Source organism: Aplysia californica, unplaced genomic scaffold, assembly GCF_000002075.1.
Source record: "Aplysia californica isolate F4 #8 unplaced genomic scaffold, AplCal3.0 scaffold00302, whole genome shotgun sequence".
Classification (NCBI taxonomy): domain Eukaryota; kingdom Metazoa; phylum Mollusca; class Gastropoda; order Aplysiida; family Aplysiidae; genus Aplysia; species Aplysia californica.
In genome coordinates, this window is record NW_004797572.1 from 824,829 (window position 1) to 840,464 (window position 15,636).

At 38.3% G+C, this 15,636-nt stretch overlaps 1 protein-coding gene across 1 annotated transcript in view; it reads left to right on the forward strand.

Annotated features, from left to right (window-relative positions):
* The window catches only part of LOC101850258 (PAX-interacting protein 1), a gene marked incomplete at its 5' end in the record, with an annotated part of 24,725 nt that overhangs the window by 6,755 nt on the left and 2,334 nt on the right, over positions 1–15,636 (forward strand). The window contains 15 exon segments of the mRNA XM_035970661.1: positions 1,520–1,824; positions 2,895–3,201; positions 3,807–3,999; positions 4,874–4,965; positions 5,615–5,710; positions 6,407–6,541; positions 7,287–7,408; positions 8,597–8,781; positions 9,864–9,907; positions 10,290–10,369; positions 11,076–11,172; positions 11,698–11,866; positions 13,036–13,136; positions 14,140–14,274; positions 15,412–15,487. Of these exon segments, the coding sequence (XP_035826554.1) occupies positions 1,520–1,824; positions 2,895–3,201; positions 3,807–3,999; positions 4,874–4,965; positions 5,615–5,710; positions 6,407–6,541; positions 7,287–7,408; positions 8,597–8,781; positions 9,864–9,907; positions 10,290–10,369; positions 11,076–11,172; positions 11,698–11,866; positions 13,036–13,136; positions 14,140–14,274; positions 15,412–15,487 (2,137 nt within the window).

Consider the following 15,636-nt stretch of genomic DNA (forward strand, 5'->3'; position numbering starts at 1 on the left):
CTCTCTTGAAAAATTTTGCGTTCTGGGCTGAGAACAATTGAACTCAGTTTGTTGTTGATATGTTGCATTGATGCTGTTGTTCATATGGGAAATGGAGGTACTGCTTGATGTTTGTTTCAGTTTATTTTCCTGAGTATTGCTTTGTTTTTAGGAAGTTTAAGTTTGTTATTGAGTTGTCTTATTTTTCTACAACCAGTTATTGTTTGACAAAAAGGGAGAGGGTGATAGAGGAAAAGTTGACACAGGGAGTTGGATTTATTCTGTACTTTCATATATTGTTATCCTTGACGCTTTCTCAGGAAAGAGGCTTTTGCTTTAGAAGGGAGGATTTTTTCCGACATTGTTGCTTGCCCGTTTGAGGTGAGTCTCAGTGTCTTTTCTTTGAAATAAAGTACACAAATGTTCTTTTGAGATGTTGCTCTTGAATGCTGTGCTGAATTTTTTTTATGTAGGTGGTTGGTGGGTGCTTTGGTGTGGTTTGCTTCTTCTTAAGTGCCATAAAACTTTTTAATAGAACTGAATAAATGAGATATTGTTAATAACAATTTTTAAAAATCATCCATAAAATCGTTGTTTGTAAGATTTAGCCCGTGGTTAAAAATAGTATGTGGATGGATGAATTTAAACAGATATTTTATTTTTCATGTATGCTGTCAACTCAATCCTTTTCAGCTGTCAAAAGAAGACGCGGAATCGCTGTGGTGCATGATAACATACCATGGTGGGAAGTGTCAGCTTCACCTGGACGATAAAGTTACTCACTTGATTACTGCTGCCAGTGAAGGGGTGAGTGAGCTGGAGCAGCAAAATGTTCACATTTGTTTGTGCTTTTTGTACTGACTATTGACTCTTTGTGGATATAAGTACACGATGTAATTTCATACCATTATGTAGAAAAACATTTAGTACGCTTTTCAGGGTCTGAGTTAGGCAGTTGGTTTCCATGTATCAGAAAATATGTATTCTACGTTTTCTAGTATTGCTCCTCGCGGGCTTGCTGAAGCTGAGGAAATATTTTGAATCTCAAAACCGGATCTGTGAATGATATTGAGAATGAAACCCATAGGTCGGTTGGAGAGTTTTTTTGTTGCAGGTCTACTATGAATAGCTTGAATTTATTGAGTGCACATATATGAGTGAGAAATGTGTGTGCGGAAAGTTTGGAGGAGGGTTACTTGGTTTTCTTAACTTGCACATGATTAATTGGGTTTGGTAAATTATGAATATGAAGATATTCCTTTCTATGTAAAATTTCATTTTTGTTTGACATGTTGAAGGGCGCCTCTGTAGTTTTTGTATGTATTTTTCTAGGGATATAAGAGATGTAGACAGAAGTGTTAAATGAAATTCTGATTGTGAGCACATTTTTTGGGTGTTTATTGTGTATTGACTATGAAGTCCAGTTTTTTGCAACAACTTTTTTGGAATGAATTTACTGTTGATATCTCTTCTTGGTTGCGTGTAACATTTTCCTTTTTGCAATAATTACTTTACTTACAATGCATTGTTATTGTTTCAGAATAAATATGTGGCAGCACTTGACCATTCTGAAAAGGTGAAAATTGTCACACCCGACTGGGTCGTGGACTCCATCACAAAAGGAGAGAGAGAAGATGAGACTCTCTTCCACCCTCGTCTCATCGAGTACCCCAAGCCTGAGCCAGAGCCAGAGCCAGAGCCAGAGCCAGTTGTTCCAGCAGCACCTCCAGTCGTTACTGCTGCGGAAACTCTGCCCCTCCCAGAACCCATGGATGTAAATCTGGGGAATCAGACCATGGGCTTTTTGCCCTCTCCTGTTTCTAAGCAGCAGATAGGAGATGACAGGTAAAGACTGAATTCATCATCATAATTGTGATACATCATAATAAGTTATATACACATGGATAGTCTAGCACAACAATCGTACACTGAAAACAGCAACCGACCTTGTTTGATGTTTGTGACACTACTGAATCATAACTTTAATTGCTCATCCTGAAGAGTGCTAAATTAATGGATTCAAACTAGGAGACATAACTACGGTAATTAGCGATAGTGAACCAAACACAGTTATTGCTCATGTAACAGATATTGCAGAGATATATTACAATCATCATCATCATCATCATCATCATCATCATCATCATCATCATCATCATCATCATCATCACAATTGCCTCTCTCACCCCTGCATTAGTGAACAGGTCACAAACAAACATTTGAATTACTGTGTTGTTTATTTTTTAAAAATCTGCTCTTCATTCAGATAAATAATAGTGTGTATGGGACTTTCTCCAGCTTTTAGAAATATTTAAGATTATTTTCAATAATAAATTCATCTTAACTCTATACTTTCTTCACTGATAAGTAAATGGTGAATAAGCATGGACTCAGCCTGAATAAATAATTTCTTGTTACATACGATTGTAACTAGTGCAAGTCTGTCTTAAGAGTCGGAGTACTCGCGAGCTTATTATCAAATAGTGCTATCTGCATTAGTGGCTGTCATTGATAGAATATCTCAGCTCTTTCTGTAGTGATTTTTTTATCAAGGTGTTTATTTGATGTATATATATATGTGTGTGCATTTATGCTCCTCAACACATCACAAACTGTGATATGTGGGTGGTTGGCGGGTGCTCTGGTGTGGTTTGCTCCTTCTTTCCTTTTAAACAACCATCGACGTTATCTCCCTTCCTTTTTTAAAATGTTTATAACTCTCTTGTAACACCTCTAATCTTCGGTACTTATATGACCTTATTGTGTTGCAAGTGCCGTAAAACTCTTACTAAAACTAAAAAACTGTGACGTGGTCCTGTGTTGAAAAAGTTTGCCCACCTCTGTCTGGTCTAAGTGTGCCCCCTACTTTTGGTTTTGGTTTTGAGGAAAATTGAGTGATGGTTTTTCTTGTTCAGATTGGAGCTGGCTCGTCCGGATACACCGAATGCTAAAGAAGCCCTGGCCAGGAAGATCACAAGCAGGATTCATGGCAAGAACTCCTCTGAGCCCACCACGCCCGAACGGCCGGTCCCGTCGCACTCCATGGGCTCGCCCGGGGCAGCCAGCGGTGTGAGAATCCCCTCTCCTGTCTCGACCATGGCTCTTCAGCTGAGGATGGACGGCAACAATATCCGCAACACCCTCCGAAACATCACCAACCGCGCTACTCCCCCAGCCCCAGGTGTACAGCTGAGAGCGTCTGTGCCCACTGCATCCCCAAAGGTAACTTGTCAAAATGTGGGAATTAAGCTTGCTGTCAAGAGTAGAAGTTTAAAATGAGGGAATTCAGCTTGCTGCCAAGAGTATTAATTAAGAATGATGGAATTAAGCTTGCTGCCAAGAGTATTAATTAAGAATGGTGGAATTAAGCTTGCTGTCAAGAGTAGAAGTTAAAAATGAGGGAATTCAGCTTGCTGTCAAGAGTATTAATTAAGAATGATGGAATTAAGCTTACTGCCAAGAGTATTAATTAAGAATGGTGGAATTGACTTGCTGTCAAGGGTAGAAATTGAAAATGAGTGTATTTAGTTGTCTTCTTTTATTTATCTCAAATTTTCATAACAATTTATTTTACTACTATTACACTATGTGTTTCATAGGTATAGTATTTAAAAAATATTTATTGTGAACTATGAGAGCCTTTGTGGCTAAATCTTTAAGGAATATAAAGAGGAATCTGATGTTTTTCCTGAGACTTTTCTTCGTCGAATATGTTCCGAGTTGAAACTCTTTGTCAGCTGCTCTCAAATTGTGTCTATTGATACTGTATGGCCAAATGTCATTAAAAAAAAGGCTTCATGTAAATTTCGAAACTATACTTGTTTTAGATGGTTCCAATGGTTGGAATGGGCATGCCTCCCCAGGCTCGACCACCCCCGCCAGAATATCCCTTCCCGCCTCGGGCTGTTGCACCACCGCAGACGTCTCAGCCGGCTCCCGTCGCCTCCCACACAGCAAGCTCCACCCCCGCCCAGTCGCAATCAGGCCCCACCTACTATGGACATGACCCGAAAGAAAATGGTATTTTCACGTTTGTTTCTCAATTGTAGTAGTGTTTTACTTCCCCATCCACATATAATTTAGATAAGTTTTTTTTACAACCTGGACTTTTAGTAAGGTTCCTGAAAGGGGGAGGGGGGAGGGGGGGGGGTAAAGTGACCTTTGGAGAGGTTTTTTTCTGCATTCGGGAGAAAGATTGGATGATGAAGATGATGCCGAAAGAAAAGATGCTGTTAGCGATTGGGGTGAGATTACTCAACCGGCTGGCGATATAGTATAATTGTTAGCTTTAACCTATGAAGCTACCCATAATGAATCGAGTATATATGCGATATTAGAATTAGAATGCGTGCACAGTAATGAGAGAATGGATGATAGGACTTACATGGATGTTGCCATTACAAGATGGAGACAGATGTAGCTGTAGAGATGGAAGAGAGAATGTAGCAAGACAAAAAAGTTGAATTGAGTAAATGTAGGATTAAGAAGATGAAATGCTGTCGGCTGGAGTCGCACACAACTTTCCCCACATTCCCCAATCTTTTGGTATTCGTGGAGTTAAAGTCCCACAACTCGAATAATTGATTTCATAAGTAATTTTTACTTGGCTGGTCATGACTCTCTTGTGAACTGCTATTTTTGGGGTGGCTTGATAGTCGAAGCAGAGTTTGTGCTGTTGAAGCTAGAGAAGTGAGCAGAGTAAGCCTGATTCCCCGTTTGGACTTCTCTGTTGACATCTACCCCTTGCGCTCATATGACCGTAAACAGTTACGAGTGCTGTAAAACCTTACTAAAACTAACAAATGTAAATGTGTTGCTCATAGTTATGCTTGTGTTAATAAAGATTTGAACTCTATTTTGACCCCACATTTCAAATGTTTTTTCGTTGTTTCAGTTCCTTCAGAGTTTTGCCTTCTGGGATGTGTGTTTTGCATTATTGATTATCACAACATACTAGGCTCAGATGAAATTTCTTCATGGAAAACGGTGAGTGATAGAATAGAGTTGGAATTTTCAACAAGTTTTAAAAAGGCTGTTCCAGTTGTATTCTAAATGCATTTGTGAAAGTGATATAATAGAGTTGGAATTTTCAACAAGCTTTAAAAAGGCTGTTCCAGTTGTATTCTAAATGCATTTGTGAAAGTGATATAATAGAGTTGGAATTTTCGACAAGCTTTAAAAAGGCTGTTCCAGTTGTATTCTAAATGCATTTATGAAAGTGATATAATAGAGTTAGAATTTCAACAAGCTTTAAAAAGGCTATTCCAGTTGCATTCTAAATGCATTTGTGAAACGTTTGAAGTAAAAAAGGCTTTTCAATAATTTTTTGGTTTTATTATTTCTACATGGTATTTAAATACAGTGTAGCATGCACGTAGTGAAACACGAACGTAGTAAACAGATTTTCAGGCCTTGAATTTTTTCTTATGTGTGTATGTATATTCTTTATTTTCAAGGCCCGTACATGACGAATTTGTAGATAAGAAAGATTTCCACGTCCTGCTGACTTTGCAACACAAGGTGTCATGTTAAATTGTATATCCATTTTCAGGTGCTGATAGATTATGCTGTAAAAAGAATTAAAATATTAGGACACAACAAGATGACGGCTAAGAATGTTCCCTCTATGTTCCAGGTGATTGAACAGTTTGGTGGGCAAGTGGAGACGTCCTATTGTCCTCGAATTACTCACGTTTTGTGTGCAAATAGAAAGTCGGATGTTTTCAAAACGGTAATTTTTTTCTTGTTCCTCTTCTTCACCTGTGTGCTGTCTAGACCTGTGTAATTTCAATGTATTTTTGTTCTTGAGGTTTAAAAAAAATAGGGGAAATGACATAAAAAGCCTTAACAATTACCGCTGTGAGAAGTGGCTGATATTGGGTTTCTGTCTTTTAAGTGTAAAAAAAAAATTCTCAAATTTAAGATGAGTTGAAGAAGTTTGTTTGCTTGATGAGATATTTGAATAAAACAGACCTGATGATACATTCTCCTCTTTAAATCCTTTTAAAGTTCTAAAGAATTGAAAATTTTATTTTTTCTTGCTTGAGCCTGGCACATAAGGGCTGAATGATCTGCTGTTCTCGATGAATGCTTTGTTTTGATTGTTTTTTAATTTTATTTAGTCAAATGTCCTTTAATGAGTCGATGGCCATTTTGTTTGCAAAATTAAAGCTGTTATGGAAGTTTGAATTCGTATTAAGCAGATTGAATGTATTCTTTATTTTTCTGTATGTGACGATAGACAGAAGGATAAAACCCTCCAGTTTCTAGAGGTAGATAACAAAAACAGCATGGGTAAATGCTGTACTTGTCTGAAAGCTTTTGTTTTGTAACTGTCTTTGTTCATTTTGGTTTTGTAACTGTCTTTGTTCATTTTGGTTTTGTAACTGTCTTTGTTCATTTGGGTTTTTGTAACTGTCTATTTCAGGCCTTGAAGGAAGGTAAGCGAGTGGTGTCGGCGTTCTGGTTGAACGATTGCCTGATGCAGAAGAAAATGTCTCCCCCGTGGCAAGCTCTTCATCTTCCGTTGTCGTTTAATTCAGAGAAACCGGGTTTTAATCAGGTAGGTTGTAACGTACCTGAGAGAACGCTTTGCTTGCTTTTGTTACTGGCTGATTTTTTGGGGGGTTTTAAACAGGTGTTTTTTTTTGCACCCCCATCAACACAATTTAGATAATTTAGGAGGTGGGTTTCTGGCTGAAATAGATTTTCCTGTAAGTTGGTATTTGGCTGTTGTTGAATATTTATTTTTCTAATTGGAGAACAGAACCCTTTCTATCTTTTCTTTTCTACAAATTGCCTTTTTGAACACTTGAAGGCAAATTGCTAGGTTTGGGAAATCTGAATGTCTGTGATACAGCTCTCAGCAGTAGCATCCCCATTGTGCAGGATTGGGAGAACTTATTGAATCGCTTCTTTTTCAAGGTTCCTCCATACTTGGTGACCTCTGATAAATTTTTTCCCCCTTTTAAAATGTTGACTTTTAGCAAGTGTAAATCGTGTTGGTGGGATCATATGACAGTGACAAAAGATACGGGTATGAGAAAGTTGAGAAGGGCCTAACTGGCAGATTTCCTGCAGGGTTCACAGGACTGAATAAAGTCTTATATTCTCTCTTTGTTGAAGAACATTATTTATGTTTGTTTACTCTCTTTTGAAAGAAATGATGATTTTTACTTGCTGCTAAGCAAACTGTTTTATATCTTCTTTATAAAGTTGTGAAACATTTGTTTTTGTTGGTTTCTTTAAAAAAAAGAAGAAATTAGGATTGTTTACTTGCAGCTAAACAAAATGTTTGTTTTTTCAAGATGATCAGTGTCACTAATTTTGATGGAGAAGAAAGGATGCGACTGAAGCAGATGATCAACGCTATCGGAGCGAAGTATACCGGCTACATGACTCATCACAACTCTGCCCTCATCTGTAAAAAGTGAGTCTCTGTCCATGGTGGCTGTTGTCTATTGTGATACATGGGACAATGATTATCATTTACAAACTCGTTAGTGATGTGATTTTTGTTCCTAATTGACGGATATGGTCAAGGATCTGTCCAGAAGAAAAATGGCGAATTTGATGGAATGGATGGAGGGACAAGTATTGCGAGGCGCTAATATGACCTTATGCAGTTGCGAGCGCCGTAAAATCTTTACTAAAACTAAACAAGTATTGCGATGCACTCATGAATATTATTACCTCTGTAGACTTGATAGCATTCTGAAACTAAATCTACTTCATGGGAAGCATATAGTGCATACAGTAGCGTAGAAACGAATGAAGAATACAGGGGGAAAATTGCATAAGTCTCCATTTTCTATTTTTTGCTTTTTGTCTGTTTCAGTCTTTTGTTTGACCTGTTCCGTTTCGTAAATCGGTACTAAAGCAAGTTCTGTCAGAAACAGCTGTTGTCATGTTGTAGTGACATATTTAAACTGGTTGTGCATGGAAAGGAAGGCAGATGTGAAAGAGGGGCAGTTGTCCCGTATATTTTTTTTCCTGTGACTAACGTGGTTTTTCCTCTGAGGTCTTCAAGTGTTCTCCTTCTTGTACTACTTTTGTTGATATTTATCGTGAAATTTGTGTACAATTGCTCAGGCTCAGACAGTGCAAACGTAACATAACACAGAAGTTACATCAATGTTCTATGGTACACAATAGCATATCGTCACAGACAATATGTGCCGCGTCGTGGTGGAAGCAGGCTCTCGTCAATTTTTTGTGATCCGTAACCTGACCACTCGGACACCAGTGAACTTGTTGTTGAGGACGAAGTGGCTGCTTATGATTCCCCTCCACTTTCAGTGCTGAGAGAGACAACACATTGTCTTATTTCACTTCACTTTCAGTGTTATTATCTAATTCTCTTCACTTTCAGTGTTATTATCTAATTCTGTTCATTTTCAGTGTTATTATCCGATTCTTTTCACTTTCAGTGTTACTATCCAATTCTTTTCATGTTCAGTGTTATTATCCGATTCTATCTAATTCTCAGTGTTTTTCTGAGCAGTTTCTATGTCACTGTCTGATTCTCTTCAATTTCAGTATTGAGAGAGAGACTACACATTGTTCTTCACATCCTCCCTTCTAGTTGTAATTTTTTCTGTGTTTTTTTTCTCTCCAGGCCGGGGGGCATGAAGTTTGAAAAAGCGAAAGAATGGAGGATTGCGGTGGTGAATGTGCAGTGGCTGTCTGACCTTGTCCTCGGACACATGGACGCTCTTCGACTACCTGTTCACGTGCGCTATCTTCAAGTTGGTCAGGGGAGAGAGTTCTACATGGACCTTACTAGAGTTACACATTTGATGGGTAAATTGATGTCAATAAAATTATAGTTGTACTAGCTGGGTACCCTGTTCAATGAATGGACTGAAAAGAATCGATCGTTAAGTCATTGTTGGACCAGTGCGCACTGCGTGTGAACGGAAGTCTCACTTGTTTACAATGGCGTTGTAGAAGACAGACTTTCTCAGAACTAGATCTAAACGAAACTAATGAAAAACTTAATATTAAACTACAGTGACTTCAGACTCCTTAATATAACTGCGCACCCTTTAAATGATTCTGAACCACCGTTAATTTTTTCAAATTAGAAAGATAAGTGATTTGGAAGTTTTAGACGACCAAAGTGACGAACTTTCACAAATATAATATATATTTATAGATATATGTTTTACACCACCATTGACACAAGGTGACAATTTAGATCATTTAATTTGTTGGGTTCTAATAACAGTTTATGCTTATGCTACCATTGACAGATTGTAGATAATTCAAAGAGTAAAATACTGTTCTGCGCTATGAAAAAAAAAAGAAATCATCTTATTTATTTTCTGTTCAACTGGCTTTGGTGGGCTTATGTGTTTGATATATCCTCATTTTCTGTGTATGGTGAGGTCAAATATGTTCATTTCTTTGGGTTTTTAAATTTTGTTATGGATTACATATATAATATATGCAACATAATCAAGCAACTATTTTTTACTTCTGTACAACCCCTCATGTCAGAAAAAAAAAAGTTTAATTTTAGTCATAAATGCACTGTTAACTGCTTAACATTTTTGTTTTAGTCCTTGGTTTGCCTGTTTTCTGTATGTGATGTGTGGCATATTGATAAAATCTGGGAATGGAAATAGCGACTTAAAATCGAATTAGGGATCAAAATTGTAGGTTTTCTACCATAGCCATTTTTTCAAGTTTATTAACATGTCTTTTATCATTTCATACTACTAAATTGTGCAAAATCATCCTATACATTTGATATACCTATTTCCTTAGGACCAAAATCTGAGAAAGACCTAATTTTGTCAGCATACATCACATATCCTGAGATCCTAAATACTTTATTATACAGCAAATTTTATTTTTGAATGTTTTTTTTTTTTAACTAGGTGGATGGAAGAGCCCAATAAAAATCACGAAGGAAACTTGGAAGGTTTGTTCATGTTTTTTTTCTCTTACTGTTTAGCCAAGCCAGTGAAATATTAACAGCATCTTTTTACGGCTGGGCAATGTGTGAACCGAGGTCTTTAGGTCTCACTATTGATAGCGATATTATTTTGCAAGGTGTCCATGCACAAGTGTGTCTATGTTTATCGTTATAGTGACTCATCTCTTATCTCCTCTTTGAGTTTGACATTCGTTCACGGAATGTGACATTTTTTAAGAGTCGGACACCGACGATATGGTTAAGGTTAGTCTTCCCATTTGTCTATATGTGTTCCCATTTCAGAAGTATGGTTGTGCTAGATTCCAGTCAAGATAATCATCTCTTCCCGCTTCTGTTTTATTGTGTAAATGTTTCCCTTCTATTTCAGAAGTGCAGTCCAACGGTCATCTCTGCCTCGGGACAAGAAAACACGTGCACAAATGGTCCCTCTCCTCCCAAGAGGCAGAAGTAAGTTATCATCTCTCTCTCTGTCTCTCTTCCTCTCCCTTGCTCCCTCCCTCTTCTTTTGTTGGAAATTTGTAGCTTGATGATGAAAGGTGTTCATTCAAAAACTTATGAATTATCATTATAAAATACAGTGGAGTCCGCTTAAATCAACATCACTGGCATTGGGGCTTTCTTTCTTAGTTCTGTATAGACTTCCCTTTCACCTGTTCTTTGTGCTGTTCGGCAGATTATGCATGCTCACGATGTTGAAGAGGAAGCACATTACGCTCAACCTGCAGTTCAAATTGCAGTTACTGAAAGAAGTAGATGAGAAGGAACTCAAAAAATGAAAATTGCTGCAAACATGGCACGCCTGACTTTCAGCTCTCCACAGTCATTTCAATTTGAACCTCTCGAAACCAAAAGAAAATCAGGCGGTCCCACAGATATTTGGTTTCAGCAGACTCTGTTGTACGTTGAGAAAGTTATAACCTGTTGCATGATAATTTTATATTGAAGCTAATTTCTATTAATAAAATAATAACGATAATAATAAATGACATTTATATAATGCTCAACTGCGATTAAAGTACAAGGGTCTGATCGGTTTACATTACAATACAACAGTGACATAAAACATTGTGTTCTGACCAAAAGAAAATCTCTTACCTGGTTTCTTACTCACATAATATATGACTGCTATATCTTCCTTCGTTGACCCTCACAGAGTGGATTGCTCTGCCCCTGCCCCTGAAGTCGAGACAGGAGGGCCAAAGGTCATGTTTACTCTTTACCCCAAGTCACAGGTGTCAAAGCTGGAGAATGTAAGTACATTTCTCTTTTGTTGAGAGAGTTTTTTTGGAAAAAGGGTCATTGTTAGAAACTTGAAACTATCAACTATCATTCTTATCTTTTGCCCTTCTTTTCTTTTTATGCTACTCGGTGGTATCACCTTTAATCTCCAGCACTCATATGTCGTATTTGTCTTGCAAGTGCTGCAAAACTCTTAGTAAAACTAAAAAACTTTTGTTTTAAGATAAGACAAGATAAGACTTTATAATCCCAGAGGGAAATTTTTCTTGGCTGTAAAAACACATGCGGGTATACATAGAAAATCTGAGTTATATATTACTCTCATTAAAAATTCAACATGTACAGTGAAGTAAAGCTGACAAAAGGCACTTATCACATCAGATGCATCATTCAACCACATGCAGGAATTCAATTACAAGACCTCTTGAGTTATATACTCGTAATTACATGCTCTAAAGAGCAATACACATTATGCTTATTCTAACCATAGCCTTATGCTAAGTTGTAAAAAACTTCTTTTTTATTGTTTCGCTCAGATTGTGAAGATGCTGGGAGGTACGGTCGTGACCAACCCACGGCACTGTACCCATCTGGTCTGTCCTAGCCTCGCTCGCACCATCAAGTTTTTTGTGGCCATCAACTGCTGCCGTCATGTCGTCACCAGGGACTGGCTGGAGGACAGTGCGACACAGGACAGGTTTCTAGGTGCGGTTTTTTTTCGTTTTTTTTTGTGGGAGAGGTTGGAAGGATAATTTGTTGATACAGCTTTTGCTCTTGGATTCAGTACCACAGAGTGAATTGGAGTCCTATACAATGAAGTTTTTTTTCTTTGTCTGACCTCACTGGGGAAAAAGGTTGTTTTCTGAAGCTGTATGTGGTAGGCTGTGGAATACATGGGGATTCAACTGTTTCTCATGGGCACTTACAAAGTGTATACATTTGGAGGGGGGTTGTAGCTTAATTCTATTTACGCGAAGTTCTGATTGAACTTATGTGTGTTGGTGAGCAATTGTGACCTTTCCTTTTTTTCTAAAAGAGGTAATTGAATATTCTTGTTAAATCTGCTTTTTTCGTTTTGAAAAGTTTGCAGCTCTGCATTTGTTAAAAGATTGTGTTTCCTAATTTTACCTTCACTTTGTTTAATTGCGGTCGGTTGGAGAGTGACACTGGTAGCTCCTACTTTTTCTTTCCCTTGCATGCTTCTGTGTATCTGTCTTCATTTGTCACTGCTCTAAAGTAAAGGATCATTATTGTGTCAATTTGCATCTTTTACCCGCACAGATAAACTCTTTTTTTTGGTAAGATTTTGTATAATATAACAGGTGTACTTTTATTTGTTGTTAACGTGACATGGGTTTAAATATGCCCCCCATTGAGTGAAAGATTTCTTAATCGTGCAAATAACTTAAGTTAAAGGTTTTGACTCCTACCCTCTCATTCCTTAATCTTCCAACTTAGAACACAACATGTACCCCTCAATCTACATCTCAACCGAATTGGAGTAAAGCAGTCTGATGCCTTCCCACAATGTGACTACCCTCAGAGACAGTGGAACATCATCTGTTCTTTTTTTGAAAACTAACCGATATGAGGGGATGTTTTTTCCCCAAGCTTCCCCACTCACCTAACTGCCTCTAGTCCTCAAGACAACAATTAGAACAGACATGCATGGAGCTATTACAGAATGACATCATGCAGAAGAATTAACGATCAGATGCTACTGGATCGTTAACAACAACTACGACTCCTACCCTCTGATTTTTCTCTCAAACCTTTTCAGGGTTGGATAAAATTCCAAGAAGTAATTATGTGTTGTGGTTGTATCAGGTGTTGTACAAGCTCTGAGAGTTTAAACTTTCCCTTTCCGTCAACAGAAGAATCGCGGTATGCCCTCAAGGATGAGAGAGGAGAGGCCGCTCTCGGATGTGATTTGTCCGAATCTCTGCGGAGGTCGAGTGCAAAGCCGTTATTTCAGGTCAGTCTACGATTTGGGTTATCAGGATATGGAATGAATAGAACATGGTCTATCTCTATCCCTGCTTTTTCTTTTCTAATCCTTACTATCGTCATTTTTCCTCCTCTTCTTTTGTATGTTTGTCACTCTCTTGTGACCCGCTATTTCCGGGGAGCCTTGATAGTAGAAGCAGACTTTGTGCTGTTGAAGCTAGAGAAGCGAGCAGAGTAAGTCTGATTCCCTGTATGGACTTCTCTGTTGACGTCCACCCCTTGGTGCTCATATGACCTTATGCAGTTGCAAGCGCCGTAAAAACTCGACTAAAACTAAAACTGTCTCTATCTGTGTGTGGTAAAAGTACTTGAGCTGTTTATTCAGGACTTGGTAGACCTACTAAGCACATAAAAGTTCTCCACTCTCTGTGGGGCCACATTTGAGTGACCAGGATGTGTGCATGAAAGGTGTGGTAAATTCATTTTAAGAGGGGGGATAGAAATGATTCTTTTCTCTCTTTCTTCTTTTTTGTGTTTGTTACTCTCTTGTAAGTTTGTAAGTGGGTGGTTGGCGGGTGCTCTTGTGTGGTTTGCTGCTTCTTCTTTCCTATGAAACATCTATCGTCCTGATCTCTTCTCCTTTTTTATCATGTTTGTAACTCTCTTGTAACACCTCTAATCTTTGGCACTTATATGACCTTATTGTGTTGCAAGTGTCGTAAAACTCTCACAAAAAAAAAAAAGGAGTTGGAAGTAGAAATTTTCCTCATGTCTCCTCTTTTTTTGGTGTTATTTGCTCTCTTGTAATTGTAACACCTTCAGTCTTTTCCTCTTTCTTGTGTTTACAAATACTCTCTTGTAACACCTCTAATCTCTCCTCCTTCTTTGTGTTTGTTACTCTCTTGTTACACCTCAAATCTTCAGCACCGATATGACCTAATTGTATTGCATGTGTATCGTAAAACTCTCTCTAAAACAATTGCCTCTCTTCCTCCACGTTCTCTAACTTTCCCTTCATCTCATCCCCAAAGGGTCTTACTTTTTACATCAGCCCCAGCACAGTGCCTCCTGTCTGTGAGCTCAGCAGCATCGTGGAGAGTGCAGGGGGGACGGTGGTGAAGAAGAGACCCGCGGCCAAGCACATTGCAGCTTTGATAGATGAACAGGTGGGCAGGATTATGGGGAAGGTGAAAGGGGAGTTTGGGAGGGGGGGGGGGGATGGGTGGGGACTGCAGTTTTGATGGATGAACAGATGGGGAGTTGGGATTATTATTATGGACTGGGGAAGGGGTGGGGGGGGGGGGGGAGGTTGCAGTTTTGATGGATAAACAGATGGTGAATGAAAATGTTTGGTAAAAGTTACAATTGACTTATGGGCTTTGTTTTCATTATTATTGACAAATCCTGTTTTTTTTCCCCCACAGGTTTTTCTTTGTTGGAATGGTGGGCGTAATCAATTTTTAGGCTAAAAAAGTATTATATTGGGATTGTGGCTGCAACATGAGGATGAAATTGTGACACATGCCAGTAATCATGATTGTTGCTTGGCAAACTAAGGAGAATCTCTCTTAATAATAATGAATCCAGTTTGAGTAACCATCGTTTAAGATGGGTTCCTCACTCTTTTGTTTGAGTTAGAAAATCGAATACTTTGTTATCCCTATCTATTTCCTGATAAGGTTCGTACTTTAAGGTGTTTGAACTTACCGACTTAAAAAAAAAGAATTAAAACATAATTCTAAGAAAGAAAGATTTTTCATGTGTCACATAAACACAGTTGAACATGCTCTAATGGCCATCTGTCAAAGAGTGTTTGTTAACTGTACAAACGGCCACTTCCTGATTCCCCTCTTGCGTTTTTTACAGTAAAATGACACTGTCCAATACATCCGCCTGTCTAAGACAACCACTTTTCTCCTGGACAGTGGGCAGCTGTCTTGGACAATTTCGACTGTATTAAGATCTTTTTGTGGGTGGTTGACTGGTGCTGTGGTGTGGTTTGCTTTTCTTCTTTCCTATCAAACATCTGTCGTCCTTATCTCCCCTCCTTCTTTTTTGTGGTTGTTACTCTCTTGTAACCCCTCTAATCTTCGACACTTATATGACCTTATTGTGTTGCAAGTGCCGTAAAACACTTACTAAAACTAAAACCAAGATCTTTTTCATGTGCTGCAAATAGATTATTTGAAAAATGAGTAGGCGTACTGCCGGTCATAGATCTTACAAACTGTTGTTGTTGTCATGTCGAGACCTTCAAAGGAATTGACAGTTTCATTTTTACGCCTTCTCTTTTTTTCCCTCAGGGGTTTCCCAAGTTTGTAGTGATTACGTGTCTGAATGACCTACATTTGTGCCAAGATTTGAGAATGAGGAAAATACGTGAGTAAATTGTATTCAATTTCTAGAGATTTGTCCTATTTGCTTTGTTTTTGCATAGGTTGGTTTCAAAGATAGTACAAGACAAGATGGGCCACTCAGCCTAAAAAGTGTCCGCAGGAAGTATGCTCTTTGCTTCAGATGGCGCTGCA